At 37.5% G+C, this 27,869-nt stretch overlaps 1 protein-coding gene across 2 annotated transcripts in view; it reads left to right on the top strand.

The window, feature by feature from the left end:
* DPY19L4 (dpy-19 like 4) overlaps positions 1-27,627 on the top strand; it is a 46,536-nt gene extending 18,909 nt beyond the window's left edge. For both annotated transcript variants that reach the window (XM_050316817.1, XM_050316807.1), the window contains exons 3-19: positions 634-758; positions 1,517-1,607; positions 2,998-3,119; positions 3,950-4,095; positions 5,890-6,013; positions 6,585-6,719; positions 7,951-8,082; positions 8,165-8,263; positions 9,877-9,950; positions 11,713-11,871; positions 13,528-13,647; positions 14,725-14,845; positions 16,272-16,328; positions 18,766-18,848; positions 20,593-20,725; positions 21,144-21,302; positions 24,294-27,627. In XM_050316817.1, coding sequence (XP_050172774.1) covers positions 634-758; positions 1,517-1,607; positions 2,998-3,119; positions 3,950-4,095; positions 5,890-6,013; positions 6,585-6,719; positions 7,951-8,082; positions 8,165-8,263; positions 9,877-9,950; positions 11,713-11,871; positions 13,528-13,647; positions 14,725-14,845; positions 16,272-16,328; positions 18,766-18,848; positions 20,593-20,725; positions 21,144-21,302; positions 24,294-24,458 — 2,045 coding nt within the window. In that variant the 3' untranslated portion in view covers positions 24,459-27,627. The remainder of the gene's footprint in view (positions 1-633; positions 759-1,516; positions 1,608-2,997; positions 3,120-3,949; positions 4,096-5,889; positions 6,014-6,584; positions 6,720-7,950; positions 8,083-8,164; positions 8,264-9,876; positions 9,951-11,712; positions 11,872-13,527; positions 13,648-14,724; positions 14,846-16,271; positions 16,329-18,765; positions 18,849-20,592; positions 20,726-21,143; positions 21,303-24,293) is intronic.
* Positions 27,628-27,869: the final 242 nt, after the last annotated feature.

Raw genomic sequence — 27,869 nt, 5'->3', positions numbered from 1 at the left:
GGAAGCTGAGAGGCATGAAGTAATGGTACTGAAACAAGACAAAAAGTACTTACAGCTTTTCAAGAAACAGAACTAAAAGTATAATTTTAGGCAAGTGCTTACCAAACTACCAAAAACTTATATGTTAAAAGGGAACTACAGGTGAAGTAGGTACCCATTGAGTGAGTTTGGTAAAATTCAGATTAGTTCCTTCTTATATTTAAAAACAGAATGGAAAATTGAATGTCTTGGGAATGGTTAGATATGGTATTGCCACCTGTCTCTTAATGTCTTTAAGAAGGTTGTGGTGTTTTGGGTAGAATCTAGAGTTTGCTCTGTTTATTTGGAAGACGCTTTCTCTTCTTGGAATTCATTTGAAAACAAAGCTTACTAAAATGGAGAGAAAATTTGCAGTGTAGTATGTGAGTATTTTATCTGAGGGTCCTGTGAAGCAATGGTAACAACTGGGAAAGAAAGCTCTGCAGGACAAAAATAACATAGCAGTTTTTTCCATGTATCTGAGCTGCTGATGGGTGTGTTAATTCTGATTCCAGTAAGTTCAGTTGCTTTTCAGAAATGAGAGTCACGTGTAGGACATGCTGTTTGTTTCTAAATCCTCTGGACTATTTCAGCTTTCTCACTGTCCCTTTTCAGATATGTTAATCCAGCGTTTCGCAAAACTTTTCTTTGGCTGCCTGGCAGCAGTGACCAGTGGAATGATGTATGCTGTGTACCTCTCAACATATCACGAACGGAAGTTCTGGTTTTCCAGCAGGCAGGTAAAGATAAAGTTAAACTACTGAAACAAAAGCCAAATTGTGTGCTTGAAATCAAAGCTGATCCCTGTCAGGTTGGAACTATTTGCTTGCAGAATCCCATGTCCTTCTAGTAAAGCCTGTCTTTGATATAGTTTCTTTTTTTTTTTTTTCCCTTTGTTGTTGTTGTTGTCGTCTTTCTTTCTTTTTTTTGTTGAAGTGTTTCTCCTGGTAACATTAGTTTTGGCTTGTCATGCTTTTTACATTTTTCCATGCCAGTATTTATCATTGAAATATCTTTCTAAAATTTGGAGAAATAACTGAAGCATACTGGGATTGCAAGAGCTAAGCAATAGGAATATGTGTTGGGCTTTTTGGTTTGCTTTTTTTTTGGTTGTTGGTTTACATTTTTTTTGGTGTTTGTTTTTTCATTTGGGGGAGGTTGTTGTTTTTTGGGGGTTGTCTTTTTTAAGAACTGTGTTGTTTAGTGAAGTATGGAAAGTTGAATGAAAATCCGGTTTTTGAATATGAAAGGTTTGTGTGGATTTAGTGCTGACTTACAATGTGGATTTGAGTTGCTCTGATTCCAAGCATGTTTGCTAAGTTATAGAGAGCATTATATACCTGTCAGAAGTGCTATGAAGATTAATGTTTTGTGGAGTACTTTGAAGACGTACAGTCGAGTCATAACCACGTGCTGTATTACAAAACCAGTCTGTCTGAAAATATATAGTCTTCTCTAGGAAGAGATTCCAGGAGGTGAATATATTTTTTTTTTCTAGGAACTTGAACGAGAAATTACATTTCAGGGTGACAGTGCCATTTATTATTCATTCTATAAAGAACTGCTAAAGGCTCCTTCCTTTGAAAGAGGTACAAAACTAATTTGTTTTATTAACTTTGAAAAGTCTGTTCCTTTTGGAGACAGTATAAAACTCCTGCAGGCTGGGGGGACTGATTTTATATAGGTGTATCAATCAGATTAATTAAAAGCTATGTGCTGTCCTAACTTTTCAGTGCCTTTTAAAAAACAGTATTTAACATCCTGTATTCCAGCAGATTGCCTTCCATCAGTGCTTTAGCACAGGGTTAATGTTGTTCTCATATTGCCCTGTATCAAAGTTATCACTGCGTTTTTCCATGCTACATGGTGGATTTTCTGCCATGCAGACTTAATTTATGTTGAGTTTTGGAATGGGGAGTGAAAAGTACTGTTTTCCATGCTCTGTCAGAAGATAGAACTGTTTCTGTCATGAGCTGGTCTGGTCCATCCTGTCCCTGCCAGTAGTTTTTACTCTTGTCAGCTATGATGAATAGATGCTGATGAGGACTGAGTGAGGGGACAGGAAGGAGAACAGACCAGGTGGCACTGATCTCTCCTTCCTTTGTGCTCCTGCTCTTTATCCTGCACTGGCTCTGGAGCTCACTGACCCCAGGTCCCTAAACAATCAGAAAACTAACGCAGTGAAAAGGAGGAACACTTTCTAGCTTGGTGAGTTCAGAAGTGCACCTGGGCTGACATGGGGAAAAGGCAAGAACTCAGGAGAGAAGAGTAAGTGAACAGCCCTATCTCACTCAGTTATAAGTCCCTGCAAGACCTGGTTTGGCCTACAGAGAACCAACTGCAGACCACACACTAAGATATGCTCAGAGATGGAAACAGTTGTCTGGTTTGGCTGTTGCATTAGTTTTGAGGCTTTTGTTCTCCCCCACACTGCAATTTGGATTGTTTTTCATATTTCCTCTATTGTCCTAAGTATTGACAAGTCTTTTCTTTAAATATAACATTTTGGAATGATGCATCCTTCAAGTATGCCAGCTTCAATTTCATCTCAACCCCACAGAAAGACATATTGTGTTCAGTAAATGATTCTTAGAAGCGTCAGAAATGGGGACTGAAAGGGATGATGGCTGAGGCCGTCATACCTGACCTCCTTCTGGAGACAGGTTTAATACATCCTGCTCATTCCTGTTAGATCTGTCTCACATCTTAAGAACCTCCTGTGAAGGTGATCTCTAAGTAGGTAGTTCCAGGACTGCATCAGTACATTACTGAAAGGCAGTGCTTCAGATGGTTGCTAGATCAGTAGGGTGGACTGGCATCTGACACAGAAATTTCTTCTTCCTTTAAAATTAGGTGTGGTGACTCAGCCAGTAGCTTTAATCATCAAATCTGTTCCCCCTCACCTTTGAATACACTTTGACCTTTTTTAAGAACAGCAATAGTAAGTGATTCTAAGAATAATATTTTTTTTGTCTCTAGGTGTTTATGACTTGACACACAACAATAAAACAGTATCACTGAAGACAATAAATGCAGTCCAGCAAATGACTTTGTACCCAGAGCTGATTGCCAGTGTTTTATATCAAGCATCTGGTAGCGAAGTATGTGCATTTCTCCTACTTTCTGTGCTTTCATTATGGTTGTGTCTGTGTGTGAGAGAGACTTTCTGTGCTGTATACAATGAACACGTGCATTTTTTGTTGAATGAGCTGAGCTAAGCCTCTCACTAGGTCCAAGTTCTCTTCAGTTCTGATCAGTCTCTGGCATAGGATTTTGGGGGTTTGTATGCACTAAACTTAACTGTTATTCTTTGCTTCTACAGACTGCTTAGAAATGTGGGGAATGTCTGTGCTATCCATTAAAAACAGGAAAGTTAGCTCCTTTGGAGTACAGAAGTCTGTCATAGTGGTACCTGTCTGCCCATTCTCCTAGGGAAAACCACTTCTGTAGATAAACCTTTTGTCAATTTCTGCTTTGCTCGGGCTTTGTTCTGCTTGTGCTGCATACTTGTGTCCTCCCTCATTTATCTTTCTTTTTTTATTATTTATTTATTTTTGAACCATTTCTGCCATATCTTTACTTCTCCAAGTTCCTCCCCCACATAACTTCTTCTAGTAGTCCTGTGAACTTTATATCCCACTGCAGTATAGATTTATTAAATCTGACACCTACAATGTTTATGCTAAAGCAAATACAAAACTCATGGCTAAGTAGCAAGCTGAGTCCCGAAGTGTGCGCTTATTTCACACTGCTTTGTTCTTCCTGAGCCCCAAATAAAAGCATGCCCAATACTTTTCTAGAATAGGAGACGTCTCTTACCTGTTTGTAAAGCACCTAGCACACTGTTAGCAGTAACAAATAGTAAATAGTAATAATTTCCAGCTTCAGCACAGTTGCCACTATGTCTCTTCGTTTTTATTTGTAATTTCAGGAAGTTATTGAACCAGTGTATTTCTACATTGGTATAGTTTTTGGACTGCAGGGAATTTATGTGACTGCATTGTTTGTAACCAGTTGGGTTATGAGTGGGACTTGGCTGGCAGGAATGCTGACTGTAGCATGGTTCATTATTAACAGGTAAGAAAAACATCTTTATACAATCTAGTTTGTCAATAAGGCATTTTAAAATATTAGAGCCGATTGAAATGCTTTCTATTAAGCTTTGTGTTCTCACTGGGAGAGCAAGATCTTATGCTGAATACAAAACATTTTTAAGAGATTCATTGATTCTCATGATGATTTTATTAATGGAAAGGCCCCCTGTTGTCCAAACCATCCACACTGCCAGTTGAACTGACTTTACGTATGTGTGAATACAGGAGTATGCACACACATTTTCATTTTTAAAAAACATTCCCCAGAAGGTTTTGGTTTTGTGCTGGTGAAGAACGAAAACAAATGTCTAAAACAACTGTAAACAGAATTGCTCTCTCTGGCCAGATCTAAATATTCTGATGGTTGTCCTGTTGCTTAGAAGGAAATGATCAAGTGCTTTTTTCTTGTAAATAATATTTGATTTTTTAAATATTTTTTGTAGTGAATTTTTCTGCAAAGTGGAATCATCTTAGATGATCTTGATCTCAAGAGTTTTTTATTTTAAAACAATTGACTTGGAAGAAAATGTCCCTTCCCCTTATGAAGCACCACAGTAATAGGGAGCCTCATTTGGGCAGTGAGAACCTAAGTTCAGGCTCCTGGTTTGTCACCAAGTTGTTCTGGAGCTTTCTGTGAACTTGAGAGCACTTGAAATGAAAGAACTATGTAGGAGCAAAATGTTGTAGATATAGTCTTTAAAGTTGAACTGTTGGGAAGCATCTTCAAGGAGTGTGAAGTCATCATGACCGAATCTGTGATTAGTAGCTAAGAATAGTGTTCATTAAGCTGGTGTAAACAGTGGAAAGTAGGGAAAATGGTGAATAAATCTGTAATTTTTTCAACAGCAAAGAAGATTAAACAGTGTTAACAAAGTAAAAGATCTAGTAGTTAGGAAAGCTCCAAATACATCTCTGTAAGAGGCTTCAGAGGAAAAAATGAAAGGTGATGCTTTCAAACATCTAAATGATAAAGGAGCTTAAGGCTTCTTTTTAAAGGCATAGTAGACACAAAGAAGACTATATACCTCTGGAGCTGATGCCTTTGATCACATTTGAAACTGTTACTTGTGCTTCTAAGTCACTTTAGCACTTTTTAAAACTTTCACCTACACCTCTAATTATGTGGATACTGTCAAGTCATTCCATGGGAAAACCCTGCATGCTCCCCATCCGTCTTTAATCTCTTGTTTTGCTGGGCAGAATTTTCCCTGTAGACAAAACATCTGCTGCTGCTGCTGCTATGAGAGAACACCAGTTTGTGTTCTAAGAATGTTGTGCTCAACCACCTGAATCACTTGTTTGAAACATACTGTATGAGAGCTGAAAGGAATCTTTTCTCTCAGCTATGAGCTGATTTTCATCGTAATGTGAAAAGCTGCTGCCAGGGCAGCGGTTCCCTGCCTAGGGACATAAGAGCACTTAGCATTCCTCCTGTGTCCCTGTGCAGGTTGGCAGAAGCAGTGTGTGACACATCCCACTTGAAGTGTTGAAGCAGGTCAAAAAAGGCTGGAGGCAGATGCTTTTTGGTTTCAGTCCTATAAATGCTACCTAATAAGGAGACCTGCTGAATAGATGAGTAAAGGTTGGGCCTTCTGTGCTGTTATTAAATGTATGACCTGTATCTGCAGTGAAATTGTGTCAGTGTTACTTTACACCAAAACCAGGAAAAGTTTGCTTACAAGGCCACACTGATGGCTAGAAGTGACGTTCAGGCTTTCCTTGATATTTTTGTTCCATAACTGTTTTAATAATTTTGTTTCTCTGTACTTTGTTCTAGGACAGATACAACAAGAATTGATTACTCCATACCATCAAGGGAAAATTGGGCTTTGCCGTATTTTGCATGTCAAGTAGCAGCTCTCACAGGCTATTTAAAAAAAAACCTAAATTGTTCTGCTGAGGTAAAGCAAAAATTAATTTCTTAACAAAGACTTGCTGGTAGAACTGTGCTCTAGGGTAGTTATCCCTGCCACTGTTGCCCTTCTAGGTGGAAAACAGTAGATGTTTTGTTTGTTCTTTTCAAAACAGCCAGTTGGATTTCACCTAGGCATGTGCAGATTTTGCTGAGTGACTCGTGCCCTGCCCTGCTATACCCCCATGAGGGTTCAGAGGGAACAGGATGGTAGTGAGCTGTGTACTGTCCTTTTTAAAATAAACTGATGCAGATTTTTTTTTCACTATGTAAACTGTTCTGTTGCTTTTACTGTTGCTTGGAGAAGATGGGATTTACTTCATTAGCCTGTCTCTCTGTCAATGATGTTTCTTCTGGTTGGCTTTAAATGGTTTTGAATGTTTCATTAATAATTTCTTCCAACTGATAATATGTTAAATACATTTAAAGTCAGTATTTTCATTATTTTATAAAATAATTAATTTCCATAGTTGATGTTTTAATGACCTCCCAGTTACTTAGTGACAGAGATGCATAGGTACAAAATTAATGCTTTTCCTTGTTTTTCTTTTTTTCCTTAGAAGTTTTGTTATCTTTTGGTGAATGCTTCAACATACACCTTCGTGATGATGTGGGAATACAGTCATTATCTCCTGTTTGTCCAGGCTATTTCTCTTTTCCTGCTAGACAGCTTTGCCCTGGCACAGACAGAGAAGGTATTGGAACTTTTCAGCCCCCTGATAGTTGGGGACTTATACGCAGCCTCCACCGTGCCTGCCATACAAACTGCTCAGGACTCCAGAGGGCACAGGCTGAGGGATGAGTGTCTTTCAGTCTTGGCCCAGCTGAAGTGCATGTCATCAGAAGAATAAAATAGCTTTAAACTGAGTCTCTTTTGGACTACTTGTTTTGGGACAGCTTTCCTAACAAAAGGGTCAGAAGCTAAACAAAGCTTCTGAGACCTGAAACATCCTTGGGGAGCTAAAAGAGTGATGGATGATTCTCCATTTTGGCCTAGCTGCCTCTTCCTTATTTTCACCTGTTCACGGCAGGGTGGGGCAGACCAAAAAAGTGCTCTGTTAGCTCTGTGGAGTTAAAGAGCTTGTTTTCACCCTGAATGGCCCACCCTGCACTGATTTAGGCAATAAATAGACTAGACAGGTGCTGAAGGCCAGTATTTGAATTTATTCTGCAAAATAGTTCTTGGAAATGTTGCAGCAATAAGGCATTTTAATTCTACCTGTTGCAGAATAAAATGCAACAGGTATATATGCTCTTTTGTACATGTGTGCCTTCTAGTTTTATTAGATATCAAGCTGCATGCAATTCTTATTCATCACCTCTTCTTTCAGTTGCCTTTTTTTTTTTCCTGTTCCTCAGCAGTGGGAAATGTTTGATCTGTTGAAGTTCAAAGCAGGGTATATAAGGGAGAAGATGGGTGTTTTGGTAAAAGTCTAAAGAATCAAGTCACAGGGTTTATAAGATCTGCTTATCAAATAACAAATAACAGAAAGTATCAGTAATAATCTGAGTATTCCTGAGACAGGTTAATGAACAAGTTATTTTGAGGGCAAGGAAAGCGCCTGTTTGCAGTAGTCAGCTCTGTTACACAAATTGTGTGTTCTTACTGGTGCACTGTGGTTACTGCATCATGCTGCATCACAGCAAGGTGTTACAGAGTGGGGAGACATTGTAAAATACTCCTGCTTCGGGCATTTTTACGGAGTTCTTGTGAAGTAATTGTGCACTTATTACTGAGGCTGACCAGTATCGTTTAGATGTGAAATAGTTTCCAGAGCCAAGCAGTACCCTGTAGACTCGAGCTGGAGGATCAACTCCATTAGTCCCCTCATTAATGGAGTAACGAGCTACTGCTCTACAAAAGCAAGATTTATATCCACTATAGTTTTGGTTTATTTCTTTCGGTTTATTTCTTTTCTTCAACAGGTGCATGAAGTATACAAAATCTACCTGTTTTCTCTCTTCTTGGGGTACCTTCTGCAGTTTGAAAATTCAGCCTTACTAGTGTCACCGCTACTCAGTTTCGTAGCAGCTTTAATGCTCTCTAAATGCCTTCAGGTAACTAGACCCTCCTCTAGGTGTAGTTTGAAAATTTAAACTGAACTCCAAATGACACAGCATTCTTAAAATATTTTTGCAGATGAATATGAAAAAAGGTACATTTATGTCAAGATTGCTGAAAATAATGTACATTTATTTGGTACTTACAGTAGCAGTGACACTAAACTTCTTATTAAAGGTAAGATTCCTCTGTAAAAAATGATTTTAATTGTCAGGATCTAAATGGAAAGTTGCAGATGTATCTTGAAAAAATCTTTTGAAATGTTTCTTATTGTATTGATATGATAGTTCATAGCTTAATTCATAGCAAATAGGAGTAGTAAAAATGAAGTAATTTTATAAAAACTTTAGCAACTCAAACAGCTGTCTTTTGTTGGGGTTTTGGTCTTTGGGGTTGAAACATAGTATGGAAATACTCTTTAAATCACACTTTATCTTTTTTGTATATATGGGTTTTGTTATAACTTGGTTGGACCCTACAAACTGGTCTGAATATTAAAACAATATTCTTGTGCATGGAGGCACAGTAGCCAGGAACAAGTGTGAGTAGTCTCAGAGTAGGTATTAATTTTCAGTTAAATTTCAAGTAGAACATGGGAACAGAGACTTTCACTTTCTATAAGGGTCAACTAGGAGTTGAGATTGCACAACAGGATTTTAGCCTGGTCTTGTATTTTGATTAGCAATTCCCTCTTGCTGGCTCTAGTGTTTTACATGTTTTATTGTGCTTTTCCTCTATGTTTCAAACTCACCTTGGTTGTGTTAATTAACAGTATTGACTTAAAAGTAAAGAAACCAGTGAACCCTAAAAAGTTTGGAAGACTTCTCACATATGATTGTTTTCTTGGGCCAGTCAGACTGACTAACCTTGCTGTATCTCCAGGAAAATAAAACCTAACCTTGAAAAATATGATTTAAATTACAATTACAAGTTAAGTTGCAGAACTTTAGGCTGCTCAGACAATCTCTGTGAAAATTACAAATGCTCATAACTTTTGCTAAGCTGCAGTCCTATTTTGCAGTGGAGCCAAGCGCAGCCCTCTTTGGCTTCCTTGGGAGTAAGTCTGTGTCTGTTTTTCATGATCCTTTTTACATTGCTCAGTAGTCTTTGGCCAACTTATTGTCAGCTTTTCACTTGCCCTCCTATTGGGGTACATGAATGAAATGAAGAGAATAATATTCTGAAGGAAACCCTAAAGATAGATTTACTGAAGTGAAGATTTACAATACTATACCAGTACCTGGTCCTATGAGAAGCGGCTGAGGGAGCTGGGGTTGTTTAGCCTGGAGAAGAGGAGGCTCAGGGGAGACCTCATCACTCTCTACAACTACCTGAGAGGAGATTTTAGCCAAGTGGGGATCGGTCTCTTCTTCCAGGCAACCAGCAGTAGGACAAGGGGACACAGTCTTAAGATGCACCAGGGGAGGTTAATGTTGAACATTAGGAAAAAGTTCTTCACAGAGAGAATGACTAAACGTTGGAATGGGCTGCCCAGGGAAGCGATGGAGTCACTGTCCCTGGAGCTGTTTAAGGAAAGACTGGATGTGGCACTCAGTGCCATGGTCCAGTTGACAGGGTGGTGTTCAGTCAGAGGTTGGATTCGATGATCTCAGAGATCTTTTCCAACCTAACTGATTCCGTGATTCTTAATTGTCACAATTAATCCATTTCGTTAGTTTTAACTAAATCTTGAATAGTTTATTGTTTCCTGACATTTTATGATCTGAATGACTATGTGAAAGCTGCTTTCAGCATTTCATATGATTTTTCTCTGCTAAATTAATTTTCAGATGTTTGTTCCTCATAAAGAAAATGAGCATTTGCTGAAGTTCATTGAAGTAAAACTTGGCTTAAACACAACTAAGTAAGTTTTTTTAAACTCTTTACACCTTTGGGATATCCAAACTTCTGAAACTGCTCTGAGAAGTACAACATTTCAATGTCTTGTGACAATTTTACAGAGGAACTAGGGAAACAGTTTTAATATTGAATTTAAAAATACACAGAATTTGCTTAGGATTTTGAGATTTCCAGGACACCTCACTATTTTTCATGCCTTGAGGTGAAAGCATTTCATTGATTTCTCTTGTGATATTGAAGAGTGAAAACTTTCTGTAACCTGTCTAGTGTTTCTAGACTTGAAAGCAAAGATAATAGCGTAAAGGTAGCAGTAATAGCTTTTTATAGCCTGGAGAAGAAAAGGCTCTGTAAAGAGTTCATGAGCTATCAGTGCTATCTCCAAACATGCTTGGGTTGTGGGGTACTCCCGAAACCCCCCTGTATGTTTTGGAAGAAATTAGGACAAGGGACACCTTAAAAGTCAGGGGGAATTGTGATTCTAAGAAAACACGTTAGCATCTGTAGAAGAGTTGAATGTTGTTCTACAAGAAGATGTTCACGGCTACAGATTTTCTGGAAAACTTCCAGTGGAGCATTAGTAAGGACTGAGACACCTCCTGGGTGCAAGCCAAGACTTGCAATTCTGTGCAGGAGTGGGAACTCTCGTCTGGAAGCTACATCTCTCTTACAAAACTGCTTCACGGCCTTTCAGGGGAAGAAGTGAAAAATGATGTCACACGGAACTGAAATTGTTGGGGAATTTTTGGAAGATGTAGTGACGTTGGCTAAAACGCATTTTTTAACACACAACACATCCTCATTCTTAACTGTTTTGCAAGAAGAGAAAGCACTCCTGATCAGGATTTCAGTTTATCCAGCTAGCAGGTATTACAGATTTTCTTTTTTTTTTTTTTCCTCTGTGGACTTGCTACATGTCACTTTTCAAGCTGTCAAACTCTGCAACGAAGCCAGAGACAAACTGTATGCAATTACGCCCAGAACACTGTGTAACTGTGAGTTGAAATTATGGTTTGCTGCACAGGAGCTTCAAGATCTGTCTTTTAAGGCCGGTTCAGAGATACCCAGCTGTTAATCTTTGAATTTATTGCATCTAATTGAAAGTGATTCAGTCCTCTAGTCTTCCCTGGGGGGAAAGTAAGAGGAGGGAGAGAAGCGAAACGAAGTAAGACAAGAATGCATTCACAGAACCACATACTGCACCAGTTCCACTTGAGAATATGACTGATAGTGCTTCTTGGCAGAGTATATAATCTTCCTGCTCATTAACTGAGAAAGAAGAATGATCAAGTAGGTTCAGCTACAGAACTAGAATTTCAGCATTAAGGATTCTATTCTTGGCAGTGCCTCAGGCTTGTTTGTGATCTCAGATGACCACTTTTCCTTCTTCGTCTCCTTGTTTGAAATGAGGACAAACATACCTTCTTGCATCAGTGTCTCTGAAATCTTAATCCACCGTGACAAAGAAGTGCTTTGTGGTTGCCATAATGGAGTCATATGGAAGTTTGGGCTTTTGTGCTATGAAAGAGTTGTAGCCTGGTCTCTTCACAGATACTTTTTGGGGAGATAAGCTTTTGACAGTTACTCTAAACATAACTTGCAAAGCAATTTCAAATGATAAAAAGTTAACTTTTCAAAGATGAATTTAAAATAGTTTCCTATGACATGAGTAGGTTAAACTGTGGTTGGTTGTGTGCTGGGTGTTTGTGTTTTTTTCTAATCTATGGGATATTGTTATTGTCTTTAATGGGATGTTTTTGCCTTACTAGGAATTTTACAATGAATTGGCTCCTTTGTCAAGAATCTCTTCAGGCACCTTCCCAAGACTTTTTTTTGCGACTAACACAGTCATCACTGTTGCCTTTTTATATTTTAGTATTAATTATTTGCCTTTTTTCTGTAACTCAGGTCATTTTTAGGAGAATTTGGTAAGTAACTTATTTATACTGAAAAATAAGTTAAAAATAAGAGTTTCATTGATGTGTAAGGGGAATGGTCATCATGTTTGCTGCTCCAAAATTTTGTTCTGTCATTGAGCTTGTCAGGGTGTGAGCACCAGTGGGAAGGCCTCCCAGAACCTCCTTTAGTGAGGAGATTCTTGAGCATCCCTCCAGTCAGGATAGGGAGTTGTCAATGGTTTGTTTCCCCATAGGTGCAATTCCTGCAGAGCTCTGTTTTGGATGTACCTATGTCTCTTCCCATTGCCAGAGAGAAAAATGTTATATCTGTATTATCCTTCCAACAGCAAAGTTACCTGATTGTTGCTAGAATTTTTTTTCTTATTTGGGTTTGGGTTTTTTGGTTTTGTTTTTTTTTTTTCAAGTTTACATATTGAGAAGGATGAGACGGGTGGAGTTGAGAGGATTTCTGATTTCTAATGCTTCACTGTTTGGTTTTTAAAGTGTTGGCTAACTGTGATAAGGTCCATCAGCCTTTGCTGTTGAGAACTGAGCTGAAGTAAAGCTGACTCAATTGTTTTTAGTTTCACAGTGATTCACATTCACAGTTCCCTTGAGAGAAGGGGTAGTGGAGCTGTCTGTTTACAGACTAAGAATAGCAACTGTAGATCCTAGTGTAGCTTGTCTTGGAAACTCAATGGCTAAGAAATTATCTTTTCCTGGTAGAAGATGAATGGTGCAACTGCTCAGGTATTAGAACAAATTGTTCACTTGTCTGCAGCAAAAATCAATAGGTTTATTTCAAGAATGAAGATTTCTAATAGATAAAAATTATGCTGCTGTGAATGAAAATGTCAGGTTGGATGTGTGATAGTATATTCAAAACAATGAAGCAAACTTCTGATTGTTTGCTAATGATTGAAATAGCTATTTACTACTTTATAATAAGCAGTGACTACACTGTGTCCAACACCTTTTTAAAGAAAAACTTAATATAAACCTTCTCCCCCTTCGTTTTTTTTTTTCAAATTTTAAATCAATTAATAATCTCAAAATACTTTGTCATGTGGAAGTTTATTATAAAATTCTAACCTGAAATCATATGGTAGAAAAAAAATGTTACCTATCTTGTGCCTTACTATCTTGCTTGTAGAAAAACATTTGCTGTAAGATTTTGGTTATGATTTTTAATTATAATATATTGCTAGAGTTTAGAATATGTGACTCAAAGCTACTTTTTTTATCTTACTTTGTCATAAAATGGTATACACATTCCATACACGATTATCCTACAGATTCCATAATTCTCCACCAAGCTAATGATACGAAGAAACTTTAATTGTGTGTTCAGCATGCTTCATCTAAATGTTTGCAGGGTCTGCATGCTCTTAAATTAGACTGTCTCTTGGTGCTGAATTACCTTAAAATAGGATTTACGGTCATAGACAGCGATCCCATTGTAATAATTTACATCCATTGCTCCAGAGAGGTTGCAATCTAAAACAAGGGACAGTAGGTACTGATAGATCATTGATTGAGTTCAAAAAACAAGTAAACAGTGCAACTATATTGTATGATACAACACAGTATGATCTCAGTGTACTACTGACTTAAATGTATTTTTATTGGCACCTTTGCCTGAGATAATGTCTGAATTAAGTGATGTCTCATTTTCTCCAACTGCAGTGGTGAACCACTGAAAGAGACAGTTAAACTTGAGGATGGTCGTATTGGAGAGAGGCCAGAAATAGTTTATCATGTCATTCACACAATTTTGCTTGGTTGTCTAGCGATGTGTTTGGAAGGGTAAGTCTAATTTTGATGTATCTCTTTTGAAAGCAACAGAGAGTTCCTAGCTGGACATGGTACACCGTTCACCCCTTTGAAATCTACCTCTTTTCAGAAATAATTTTGGCATGTAGTGGTACTAGTTAGTAGAGGAGCAGTCAATGGTAATTGTGATTATAAATTCCATACAATTGTTCTTAGTCTATTTAACATGTTTTCCAAGCTTTAATGCAGCCAAAATCAAAGACTTAAATATAATTACATTTTAATAACTTTCTTTATGGTACTTAAGTGTAGAACTTTGCTATAATTATTTTTAATATTGTAGTCTAGTAAGATCTTGTGTAGTGTTTTGATGAACAGAGTAGTTCTGGAATGCTGGCATGTGGAAGATTTCTTATCCGTCTTCTTGTGGGTACCACAAAGTATACCTTTGCTTGACATGATAAAGTAGTAGAAAAACTAATTTCAAAAGTATTGTGTTAATTCTTAAAGCTATAGAAGCTGATGTTTGGAAGACCTTATTGTTCTAATCCTGTCTCTCAGCTTAATCAGCTTGAAGGTGTCTTGTGTTTGTATTATGCTCATCATCCTAAAATCTAAATACTCACAAATTCTTAAAGTGAGCAGACTGTTGTGTTATCGTGTAGTTGAGCTGACTAGTCTACCGTTATGAGGTAGACAACACCAGCAAATCGTAAATTGTTTATTAAATATTTTCCTTTCTTCAGGAACTCTTATAGTACATTGTCTGTACAGCTTTGCTGAATAGCTGCCTTTTGTCCCTTCTTGGCTGGAAATCCACAACAGCCAAGTGACTTTACTATTCCTTTTGTTTTTCTTTCAACCTCCCCTGAACTCTGTGAAGGATTTTGTCATCTTTTACCTTGGATCTTGCTTCTCCATCTCACAGCAGATAATCAGGTGCCTGCTCTTCTGCTAGACATTTCGGTTTTTTACCCTTCAGTGCCATCAGAGTTGACCTCAGATTGCTTGAACATCCAGACTGTATTTGACATCTAAATGTTTTTTATAAATAGCTTGAGTGCAGAGGCATGCACAGAGTCCCAACTAAGTTATTGCAGTGTTTTTCAGAATGAAATATCTATGGACACCTTATGTTTGCATGCTTGCTGCATTTGGGGTGTGTTCTCCTGAACTTTGGATGACACTTTTCAAGTGGCTTCGACTGAAAGCTGTGCACCCGATACTGCTGGTGAGTTGCTGTTGCCAGTGTCTTGGGAAATACAACTACCCAGCATATAACTTTGCAGACAATTAACTAAGACCTGTAGAAGAGCCCACGAAAAGAATAGGTTGTTCTGTGAGCAGTGGATCTCATATAGTCTGCTTTTTCTTCTTTCATTCTTAATATGACTCTTGCACATGTTGTCTGGTATCTGGTGATAAAGTTGCATTCACACTGCAACCTTTCCTCACAAGAAGCAGAGCTGTCTTCATCTTCCTTTCACTCATGTCTTTAATTTCTTTTAACGAATCTTGGAGACTTCAGTCTCTCTGTCATATCTAGCTGAGATTGGCCAAGAAGGTCTTGTGCTTTTTAGGAGGAATGCAGGAGAAAAAGTACAAGTGTGCAGGGAAGCATTGATGTAAGCCTTGTTTCGCTAAGAAATGAATTTAAAGATGTGGTATTAAGGTGTATTTACTTGCTGAGAGTAAAACTGCTTCATAAGAAGTGGTAAGTGGAATTACTTTGCATAAGATTTGTTTACGTGTGGCCATTGTAGAGAAATGGTGTGACTGAAGATGAGCTTGTGTTACAGGGCAAACATCTCCCCCACTTCCAACCCTAGCTTTATTCTCAATATGACAAGAGTCGTGTGATTTTTAGTAGCTTTGTGCATTAGCTTTATTAATAAAATAAGGATAGGATATTACTTACCTTAAATTCAAGAAGATTATAGGAATAAATGTATTATGCTTAGAGGTTTGCGATGTCACTTGTGAGAGTGCCGTACACTGTTATATCAGAAACATTGACAGTGTTCTTTCACTCAAGGAGTGCCAATATGTTCATGTACATGGTAAGCACATTCTTCTGTGTACCTCATGCATTCTGCTATATAGACCTGCTTTTTTACTGTTAACACAGTACGTGTGTTAGTAGCCTATTGTCAGGGGAATGCCTTCTGTGTATTCCTTAACGAATGTTTCCTGTACCATACAAGCTATTTTCACCTTTTTTCAAAGCAAAAATCATATCAGCTAGAATGATGGTGCTGAAAAATGGGTTTCTGGGTTTTGCATATCAATATTGTCAATCTGAACAAAAACATCAACAAGAGCAGAAGTTTGAAATGCTTGGGTTTTTTCCTGTCTCAGATTTTCTCATTGTATTTGAATGTGAGGTGTTTACTTTTCTTCTGTTCCCCACATCATTTTTATTTACCATCCCTAAAATTGATGGTAAAGTTATCATGGTCAAATTAATTCTTCTGTCCTAAATTAGGTAAATTCTTCTTTACAGAGAGTTTTATGCTTGGGAAAACCCCACAAAGTTTCACCTACTATCACTCTAAGGTTTCAGGCATAAATGTTGCTTACTATATGAGTAGAATCAACAGACACATTAAGGTTGGAGAACGGTGCATAATCCATTTCTTCTAACATGTACTTTCTAGGCTCTTATTCTGAGTATGGCAGTTCCCACAATAATTGGATTCAGCTTGTGGAAAGAGGTAAGAAAAGTAGCTTTGTAAAGTTTTGGAAGGTTTTTTGTATGTAAACACAATATGAGTCAAAGTAACGAGAAAATATAATAAAATATACTTAGTGAAGTGAAATATATATGATGAAATTGAAGTTGTCATCCAGTGAAAATATGTTTTGGTTTTAAAGAGAACTTTACTTTTTCTGGTATGAGGTATTTGACAATTTAATTTGTTAATTATTACCTATTGTAAGAAATAAGTTTTTAAATTTAAATGAAGACTTTATTATATTCAGCTATTATGCCTTGAATACATAAACTGACTCAACAAATAAAATACTGCCAAATAAAATCTTAGGATATTGAAAAATGTGTTGCCCCAATCTTGGTTTTAGTGAGAGGGAGTGAGTTTAGATGAAATAAATTATGAGAGGCCATATGTAAATAATCAGTTTGAAAAGTTCCCATCAAATTATAATGGAGTTAAATCCTTTGTGCAGAGCACTGTGTAGAGGTGTGTGTATATACAACAATACAGGAAAGAAAATTTATGGATGTTTCCACATTTAAAATAAATACTTAGTTCTTTATTGCAAGTCACAGATGGACTGAGAGGAAAGTGTTTGGAAATTATTTTTTTAATTTCTGTGAGTGCAAAAAACATGGGAAACATTCCATAAAGTGTAACCCTCTGCTATACTGGCATAGCTTCAAAATAGTTAGTTTGAATAGTTTTATAAGAATTCAAATATAGAAGCCAGTCTTGGCCAATAGTATTTGAACAGGCTTTGTAACATCTATCTAATAATAGAAAATTTCGTTGCAATGGAATCTGACTTTTTACACATTTTTGATGGAGCAATAGATATTCTCCTTAAAAATACTTTAGTTGCTCAATAGAGTTACGAAATTTATTGCAACAGAGGAATCCAGTTTAGTTGACCAAATAACTTTTTCAGATTTTTTTAATGAAAGCAGTGCAGGGGTTTGGACTCTAGAGGGCTTCAACCATTGCAGATCCAGTTTGTACTTTTAAGTAGTTGTGAACAGTTTGCTGTCCAGATTTTCATAACTCATCCCTTAGCTTACAAACTTTGATAGTATAACAGAACAGTGCAAATGCCTTTAGACCCCTAATCTGTTACTGTGGCTATGTGTGTACAGCTGAGTGTACAGCTCAGCATCTTTCTGCTTGGCTGCCTTCTGACTCCTTCTGGCATAGTCCCTCATCTAACCAGGTTCTTCCAAGGCTGTGATTGCTGAGTGAAGTGGGACTGAGGAAGTGGGGCTGAGAGGAACTGCTACTGCCACCCCACTTCCTCTTTTTGTCCATCTGTTCTGGGAATAGTTCAGGTGTGTGTATAACAGCAGTGCTACAGCTTTCAGCCCTGACACAACATGTGGCAGCTGTTCTTGTGCAACCCTAACATGTCTGGCTGTAGACTGCTATCACTTGACAGCTGAGTTGTCCAGGTAATGGGGGTGGGAATGCCTCAGTTAAAAGCAGGCTTCCTCTTCTAACTGTCCACTGTGGCTTGGAGTAAGTTGTCCCTTTGGTCTGGCATAACCTGTAAACCACGACAGAACTTTATCTATATTCTCCAAAAGGGCTGACATAAGGTAGTTTTCACTTAGCATTTACACCAGCATGTACATGTACATGCTCCAGCCCCTCATGGCTAGACAGCTTCCAGCCATGCCTTTCTCGGATAAATGGCTCAAGGATTGACAAAATCACCTACCTTAATAAAGGACCTGTTGTTCCTTTATCCCTCAAACCTGACAGGATAGGGAAGCCGTGGTGCAGTGTTGGGATCTGATCTGGTTCAAAACAGATGTCATTCTACCTCACTTCACAGAATTCCTGCTTTTCCCAAAATGTTTTTCAAGAGCATAAACTGAGAGATATCCTAATTCCTACAATATACTGTAATTTTCTTCACTGCTGTGATTGAAGTCAGAAGGAAGTCCAGGGCAGATTACCAAGGCCCTTCTAGGAAATTTCTCCTGTCCTGTCCTGCTTGAATAATACCTTTCCATCAACTCACAACAGTCCAACCCCTCCTGCTCAAGGAGGTTTACCATGAGAAATTTATCATCTTCTTGGTTCAGTGCCGTTGTTTATATACATTTGCATGTGATAACGTGAGCTATGGTTTTGATGCATTTAAGGCCACTTAACATTGATGAATGTTGTTGCTGTGTGTTTATTATTTGTTTATTTTTTAATTATAAGTATTCTAATAAAAGAGATGAGAACTTGTGTTTAACATATTTTATTTTGGAGAGGGTCTCCTGCTGTCATGTAAGTATAAACTATGTTTTGCAAAATATTCAAATAAAAGTACCGGTCAGGTGGGAAAAGTCAGTTGAAGCCCATTTTTGTTGTGTCACTTAAGGCTTAATATAATGAGGTGCTCTGTAGATACTGTAGATACTGTAAGTAACCAAAACATTTCTATCAGTTTTTCCCTAGGATTATGACAGAGCTTACAGAACTGCAAGAATTCTATGATCCTGATACAGTAGAACTTATGACATGGATAAAGTAAGCATGAAGTCCTACATTTCTGGTTTACTGCTTTTTGTCAGGGTATTTTTATCTCAGCAGTTTGTGGAGCTACCTGACATGGAGTGTCAATCTCCATGGGAGGAGAAATGTGTATTTTAAGTTTGGTATTATTTCCTATGAAAAGAAACAGGAGTATCATTGATTACAAGAGAAGATCCTGAAACACGCAAGCAAATCATATTTAATATCATTGTGAGACCTAGTTTCCAAATAAAGGTGGAAATCTTAGTGCTTGGTTCTCTGCATGCTAACTTTTCGTGAGATTAGAGGATTCGTGTTGATTGTAACACCAGTGAGGGACAGAAACACTAAACTTTTACGTGCATGAGCCAGTCAAATGAAATGCCTGAAGGTGAAGGTTTAGAGACTTTGTCAAGATATGTGGAGAGGATCATGTGTGATTCAGACTTCCCTGTGACCTGGATGCTGGAAGGGTTCTCACTGGTCTGGCTAGGCAGGGCACAGCTGAGCTATGTTATGTAGTTTATACTGAGCAAATACATAGCTAATACCAAGTCATTTTCACAGATGTGTTTTTCTTCTCACCCAAAGATTCAGAAATGCATTCTGGCCTCATTCAATCTAACTTTGTACTATGTAATTAGGAACTGTACTTCTCTGAAAATTAAATCCCTTGTGTTCAGATAACTTACCTTTAACTGGATTTTCTTAGAATATTACTTTCTGTATTTATGTAGTCTTTAATGTCAACCTGTTCATCTTCAGAAAAGGCAAGACTGGTAATTACAGTGTTCCAGCCAATTTCTTCTTGCTGTTCCTGGAAGTAAATGTTGTTTGTCACTGTTGTAGTTCCTCAAGGCAGCAAGTGGAATAATGCCAAGTGCCTAATGGCTTTTATGTTAGCCTCCATATATTAGTCTTGAAGTACATAATTAATCATGGCAATTGCATTGAGATTCACTCAGTTAAGAGCAATTTTACTACTCTTATTTGTAGCAGCTGTCCATATTTTTAAAGAAAAGAAAGGATTTTTTTTCCTTAAAGATATACTCAGCTATCCATAGGGGAATTTTAATTCAATGTCATTACAACAGTATGTTTTCTTAAAATTTTCTCTTTAATGATATGAATTTACTTTGAATCTTCCCTGCAAGAGAAGTTGCCAAAAGTCTGTAATAAAGTATGGCAATGACTGTTTTCTCTCACTAATACAGGAATAAAAATACTCAAAAAATGAAACCAAAGCCAGAAACATAGTTAATTAGTGTAGACATTGTTCTGTATGATAACATTATTTTCTCATAGACTATGAAATGCATGTTCTAGACATCAAATAAAAATAATCAGAAATCTTTCCCACACAGAATAGTATCGTGTTATTTCTCCCTCTGTCTACCCCCCTCACAAGCTTGTTTTGTCACAAGTTGGCAACCATTCAGAAAAGCAGTACTTGGATCCATTCCAGGACCACTCTGAATGATGCTTCTTGGATTGTAAGGAGGAGAGAACAACCATCAGTCCTTGCCCCAGCAGAAGCCCTTCCTTTCAAACTCCACATTGCTGCAGTTCTGAGCTTTTCCTGGCAAGGAAACTACTGCTACTGCAACATTAACACCAACTGTAATTAGACCCCCAATCAAACCTTCATGTGCTCCAGTTCATCCCACAGCACCTTGCAAGATCCCACAGGGTATAAAATTAAGAAATTTTGAGAGGTGCATCCTGTACTCAGACGTGTGTGTTGGTGTTACTTTTGCAGACGACAGGCTCCCGTGGCTGCAGTGTTTGCAGGCAGCCCACAGCTCATGGGTGTGATTAAGCTCTGCACTGGATGGATGGTGTCGAGCTTACCTCTGTACAACGATGATGATCTTCTGAAAAGAAACGAGAATGTGAGTACCCAATTTCATAAATGTGGCACCTCTTCAATCCAAACGTAATGAAAGAACAGTCAAATGCATTAGAAGGAGGGAGGACATAGGAGTCCAGCAGACACAGAAGGGAGTATCAAGTAAATTATCAGTGCTTTACTCTGGACAGAAACAAACATCAGAATATTATTTCTGAAGACTTTTCAGGCCACTCAAAGTATGTAAGATGAGAACTTGCCATCAATAGAGACAAATACTTCTCATTTTCAGCTGCCCGCTACCTCACCAGTTTAGAGATTTTAAAACCAAAATCTACACGGTGGGTGCGTAAATCTAATCTGTTATTGCAGATAAGCCATCGTTGTGTGTGCATGTGTGTCCCAGTATTTAATTTGTCATTGATTTTTACATTCCGTGAACATGTTTTCTTAATTTATAGATTTATCAGATCTATTCAAAGAGGTCAGCAGAGGATATTTATAAGATACTCACATCCTACAAAGCAAATTTTTTGGTTATTGAAGATTCAATTTGCAATGAAGTGGGACCTGTAAGAGGATGCAGAGTTAAAGATCTATTGGATATTGCTAATGGTCATGTAAGTAACAGTGAGAAAAAATAATGTTTGAATGCATAAATAATTAATTTTAAAGAAATCTTCTTATAACGCTGACCTTGTTTTTCTGATTGTAGTTGACATGTAGACAATGACTTAAATATTTTTAAAGTGATCAATTAAGTTTTGGATTGTCTGTTTCTTACACTTGTTATCTTACCCAGTGTTATTATTTAAATGCCCTAATCCTTCCTAATACACAAGTATCTGGCTGTGCTGCTTTTCTGCCAATCATTCAATGGATAAACTCAGTTCTAAAACTGGCTGGGATGAGGGCCAGCCTGCCATTTAGTTCAGTACAGCCTGTTTGGTACTAATGGCGTTACAAGTCTGTTTGATTCAGCTTTGTAGATAGGTTAGTACCCCAATAAATAGTTTAAACCACATCTGGTAGAAAAAGTGGTTGAATAAACTGTGCCATGAATGCTGCTTCAGTCATTGCCATGCCCTGTCTGTTCGGGATGCTGATAGTGCTGCTCTTACTGCTGAAGTAGGGACTGAGATGGGATTTATAAAGTAATCTCATTGCCACTTGTTCATCTGCCTCCTGGGAATCCAGCAAAAAATTTGACTTTATAAAGGCAGGAGAGGCCTTAAACTCACAGTTTCATTGCTCATTCTCAAGTGTACACGAGAGAGGCACCAGTTACTTCTAAGCAATCACAGGTTAGTTTCATTTAGTTGGTTTCCTGACTGAAAGAACTGAAGCATCCACTTGACACTACAGTTTAGTGTGTATCAACTATACCAAGTGAATCCTTGGTTTGAATCCTTTTTTTTTTTTTTAATGGAGAGGATACATACGTTTCTTGTATATAGTCTTAGATTTTTTCCCTAAGAATGGAATATAAGTGGTTCATCGGTGTTAAGTATTTTATAAGTTCTACTTTTGATTAAACCCATTTCAAAAGAACTTGTAATGCAAAGATTTCATTCCTGTGGCTGCTTTGTTTTGAGGGAATTATTATAGGAGTGGTATGTTATTGGGGGATTACTCTGTATTTTCCCCAGGAATCTACAACTGGTGTCAGTTTCACTTTTAGGTTTCCTGACCTGTTTGTCCAGGAAGGATATTGTATCAATTTTTCAGTTAACTTCCTTACCATTGCTGAAATCTTTTCTTTTTCTTTCCTTGCCTTGCTACTAAAATCATGTATGTTGTGATTATTCCATGTTGTATCCAATATATTGTACCATAACTAGAGTGTGTGTGTATGAATAACCTCCATCATTCATAATCAATACACCTCTCTCAGTTTCTGCTCAGATCTGTGTTTGCATGAGTAAGTTCCTGTTCCCTCTTCACACTTAAAATGTCCTCTGGAGCAATTAACCACAATTTCAGGATTCCATGCCCTCATACCCCTGCAGCTCTCCTCTCTGTGCTTCCAGCATGCTTCTTTCTCGCACATAAGCCTGATAATCCTAAAGCACAGTTTTACTATCAGATTTCTGAAGTTTTGTTTGATTCATGTATCAGGAAGAGTTTCTTCCTTCTTTATTTCCTAACACTCAGAGGAACACCTCCCAGTACTTTTCAGAGCAGTTGTTGCTTGCAATGATGATTTCAGTCAAAGGGAGGAAAAAATTTCAATCCAATCCAAGGAGCCTGTCTTGGATAAATGCCACACACAGTGCTGTCAGTACAGAAAACCAGTCATTTACTATTTCAGTGTAATTAGAATTGTCAAAAGTGGCAAGGGTTATACTATTTATAGTGGAGAGATTAAGAAGGTGAAAAAAGGAAGTTCATGGCAAAAGTTTCCGTTAAAATCTGTTCTGTAATCTGAAATCTGTAATGAAACAACTGGTACATATATTTAAATGTAGACTGACTTTTCAGTATTTTTAGAAAAAGGTTGGCTGCTAATGAACATCACTTACACTTCCTGTCCGTGGCTGAGTCCATACTGGTTTGAAAGCTCAAATGGTAGCTGTAGAAAAATAGTGGAATGGCCAACAGGAATCAAGTTGGGTTTTTTTCAGAAAATTGACATTGTTTGTTCTCAAAAGTTGATATAGTGTGTTTTCTCAGGAAACTTTAAAAAAACCTCTCAGTTTGCTTGCAAACAAAAATTGTCCAAGTCATACTGAAAGATTATGAAGACTTTCCAAACTAGTGCATATGTATTTGGAGACTGCAGCATTTACTTATTCCCAAAGTAAGTGAGATGAGATAGGCTGTTACACTGTTGACAGGTCTGTGGATGTGTTTTCTAAACTGATGTGTTTAAGAACATCAGTATTACTTTCTAGCTTGTACTATGTCCTGTAGTCCTAGCTCAGTATCTTATTTATGACTCTTACTGAGAGCATAGGATTACTCATAGGGAAAGACAAATATTTCCCAGCAATCTGTTGCTCAAGGACTGTAGCATTACAGGGAAATTATGTTTATAGCCACCCACCAATGGATTTTTCTTCGTGAATTTGTCCTACCACCTTTTTTGAACATCATGGAAATTTGTGCCTTCAGAAGGAATAATGAAGAGATTATTGAGGAATATCAATCAGTAGATGCTCAAGCACACAAGCAGTTTGCATCCAAGTCAACTGGTTGGAATCTGTAGGGCTCTAAGTGTGTGTGTCTTTCGCCTTTATTAGGTGTGTCAAACTTACTTGGCACGGAAAAGGTAATTGAGACTTCCTTTCATTACTGGTGTGCTCTGTGCAGGTCAGGCTTGAACTACTGGATAAACAGGGTGTGGGGGTGATTTCCACTGTGTTGTTCTTTATTATATGAATGAAGTACACTGGTTTTAATGTCTGATATCCTGGCAAAGGGGTTAATTCACAAAGGCTATTTTAGGTGGTTAAATAAATTAGAGGGGAATTTGTTTTCTACTTATAAGAACCGTACAGTATGGAAATTAAATGTCTATCATAAGTGAAATTTACAGAATACCAAATAAATTAAATGTAGAGAATTACATTCTGTAACCACTCACCTTTAGGTCTCCTTCTTTCTGACAGGTGGTTTGTGAGGAAGACGACAACTATGCCTACTCAAAATATGGACGATTTTGTCATGAAATCAAAATGAACTATTCTCCATATGTGAATTATTTTACTCGAGTATACTGGAATAGATCCTACTTTGTATATAGAATCAACACTGTGATATCCTTCCAGTCATGAAAAAGCATGCAAGCTTCCTTCTGAGGATTTATTCTGAATGAATTTCAGTTGAAAAAGTTCCTTTGGATCAAGGAAGTTATTTTTTCAGATATATGTGCACACATGCAGGATACTGACAACTTTATTTTACCAAACTGGAATTCTTTGGAACTACAGATCAACAGAGATACCATCCTTGAAGGAAATGGGAACATTTATCAATTTTACAGTCTATACAACGTGTGACAGTCTTCCATGTTTTTTACATTTTTCTTCCCATTTTAAATCATCTTAATTTTAATGTAAATGAGATTTCTAACTTTAGCGTTAGAGAGCTGATGTCCATAGACTTCAGTGAATGCAGAAAAATTATTTCAAGAGCTCATTTAGGTCATGTAGCTTTTATTTTTTAGGCAGAAAGCAGCTGGTATCTCGAGTCTTTTCAAAGAAGTGTTTGGATGTTTAGTTTGGGGTTTTTTTATTGTTGTTGTTTCAATTCTTCCTGTCTTCCACTGTAAACATTTCTGTGTTTATCAAACACACATCTTATGTGTAGCTATATGTTCACATACATCTTATGTGTAGCTATACTGTTTGTTTAAGTCAAATAAGGAAGATTTTATTTAAACAACGCTTCCATAGATTAAGGCACTGATCTCTGTGCTGTTAGAGACATGCTGGTGGAAGTGCTGGGGCTTAGACCTCGCAGTAGGAGCTGACAGGGTCAGATCTTCAGTTTGGAAAGAACTTGTCTTCAGGATTCTTCCACGCTTAAGTACGTGCATGTGTGTGTGCATGTGTGTGTCTTAGCAGCCAGCACAATGGGCCAGTATATACCACAGTGTGCTTGTTTTCAGGCAAGTGTAGCAGCACAATTAGGTTTGCTACTGAGACTTCTGCACTTCGGTTTCACTCCCTCTTTGTGTGTGTGTGTGTGTGTGTGTGTGTGTATGGGGAGGGATGGGTCATGCTCATTTCATTCAATTTATTATGAGATAGGTATAATAAAATAGTGCCATAACTGTCATTTGAAACACTATAATCACCACCATTAGTAAATAGTGGTACAATTGCTCATAGTTATTTTTATATCAATTATGCAATTACACAGAGATCTTTGAAAATCTGGGAAAGTACTCTGCAGTTTTGCTTCCCTCTAAAATCTATCTTTGTTATATGGTCCCCTTTGCCTCTACAACTATTTTTCTTATCATCCTGTCTGCTGTTGGCTGATAGACTTTCAAGAGAATGAATTATACTTTTATACTTTAATTCGAACTGTGGGTCTAATCCTGCTGTTGAGAGTGGAAAATCCAATAAAAGATAATGATAGCTTTACTTAACGTAGGTGTAGCTGGACAGAAAACCAAAACATAAGTTCTGGAAGAAGTTGTGCACCCCTTAAGAGTTACCTGTAGTTAGGGATTCATGTAACACCTGGCCCAGAGACCAGTCTATCAGGTATGTGGGAATGATTCTTTGGAGACCAGATGTCTTTAATGAAGGATCTGTCAAAATGGGATGAACTTTCAACTGAAATATCTGCAAATGAAAGCTGCAAAACAATCCTTACTGCACTTGTTGATAAAATGCAAGATCAGAGATCTTAACTCTGAAATTATTAGGAACTGCAGCATGTTGGTGTATATGCATGATTCTTCTCTGCTTTATGCAGATACACTTCGTTACTTTACACTGACAGGTAGTGCTGAGATTTTTTTAAACCTATTACCACTTTTGGAGTGATTTAAAAGAAAAAAGCTTTATTGTTGTAAAAGTCAACGTCTGTAATCTGTTTTTTACTTTCAGTTATATTTTTATGCCTATGAGTCTTGACAAAATGTTAACTTATGCATTTTATTTGAAACTAATGCTGAGATAAATCTATCGAATATATGGGATGTGGTCATTGAGAGAAACATTTACCAGTACAACTGAGTTACAGGGTAAAAGTAAATATCCTTTCTGGGCATACAGTCATCGTGTTGAGGGTGGGGTGTGTGTGCGTGTCTGGTCAAGTGCAGGCTGCATTTATTTGCTTGTGCACAAGTACGTGTTTTACTGCACTGGGCTGTTTCAGGCTTTTCAAGTACCAGGTAGCAACAAAAGCTTGTGAATTAACTTGAGCCAAGGCAGGCCTGCAGGAACCTCCCCTCTATGTGCTAGTATGGATATAGATGTAATATTTGGAAGTAACTTTAAAGTTCCTTATGCAAAGTAAGTTTGTTCGAATCACTGTCAAAGAATTACATGTCTGTGTGTCAGTCATTTACTCTCTTGAAGTTAATAATTCATGAATATCCTTTCATAACAGCAATAAGGCATTCCAGGTAGCAAACTTCAGGGTTACAACTGCACTTGGGTGGATGAAGTCGCAAAGCTTACGGCTTCATGCCTTAGACTGCCATGCCAAGATGCAATATTTAACTGTCCTTGACTGCCTGTTGTGTTTTACTGCAGTGCTGTATGTATGTCTTACCACATAGAACATAGTTTGAATACCTACATGTAGAACACACATATTAAGAAAAACACAAACAAGGCCATCCAGACATCTAAACAAAGCTATCTTGCAGCACGTTGGCCTTTATACGTGTTTAAATGAATGTGTTGGGTTTTATTTGAACTGTGACATAGTTGTTGTTATTAGTGTTGTCATAGTTTTTAAGATGTATTCGTAATACTTCAATTGATTCTGCTTTAGGAGAATCATTTAAGATTTTTACCTTGCTTTTTTATATTAGAGAAAATTGTATTGCAGCACCATTGGCACAGCAGCCTTAAGTAACAGAAGGAGCCTTTTATGTGAGAGAACATTGTGGTTGTTCCTGTAAAAAGGCATCATTAAAATGAGTGACTGAAATAATCATATCTTACAAAGAAAGTGAAATAATTTCTTATCCAGATATGGTTTAGCAAAAATACTGTCTAATCTCCAGCTTCTGTGAAAAATAAACAATAAGTTCCCTCAGATATACAATGATATCCCTCAGAAGGACAACAGTAGGGTATAATTACATCAGATTTGTACACACACAACCCTAGCTTGGTTTTTAACCAGGTCACAGGTTTAACTTCCTCAAAGGGCTGGGGGAAAGTTTTACAAATTTTAATCTGCTTTGCTGTAGATGTTGCAATTCAGTTGAAACATGTGCCTTGCAAGCTTTTATTAAACAAACAAAAACCTCAATTTGTGTTTCTTTTTGTGAAGATTTCTCTTTTACTTCCTGTCCCCTTGATTTCTAGAGCTTCTGTTGTGTCTTAATATGAGGGTGCCCATGTAGTAAGTGGTGCAGCTGGGATGTGTGCCAGCTGTTCACTGGCAAGAATGAGAATTTCATAGCCATTTGTGTGGCTATTTTGCTGACTTATTTCCTCCTTTGCATTTCCAATTTCTGATATGCTTGATCTTAGTAAATGAAAAAATACTAC

The sequence above is a fragment of the Myiozetetes cayanensis genome, unplaced genomic scaffold (assembly GCF_022539395.1).
Source record: "Myiozetetes cayanensis isolate MyiCay16 unplaced genomic scaffold, myiCay2020 scf1, whole genome shotgun sequence".
In the NCBI taxonomy this organism is placed as follows: Eukaryota; Metazoa; Chordata; class Aves; order Passeriformes; family Tyrannidae; genus Myiozetetes; species Myiozetetes cayanensis.
The sequence above is the reverse complement of the archived record's forward strand: the minus strand, read 5'-3'. Positions and strand labels throughout refer to the sequence as shown.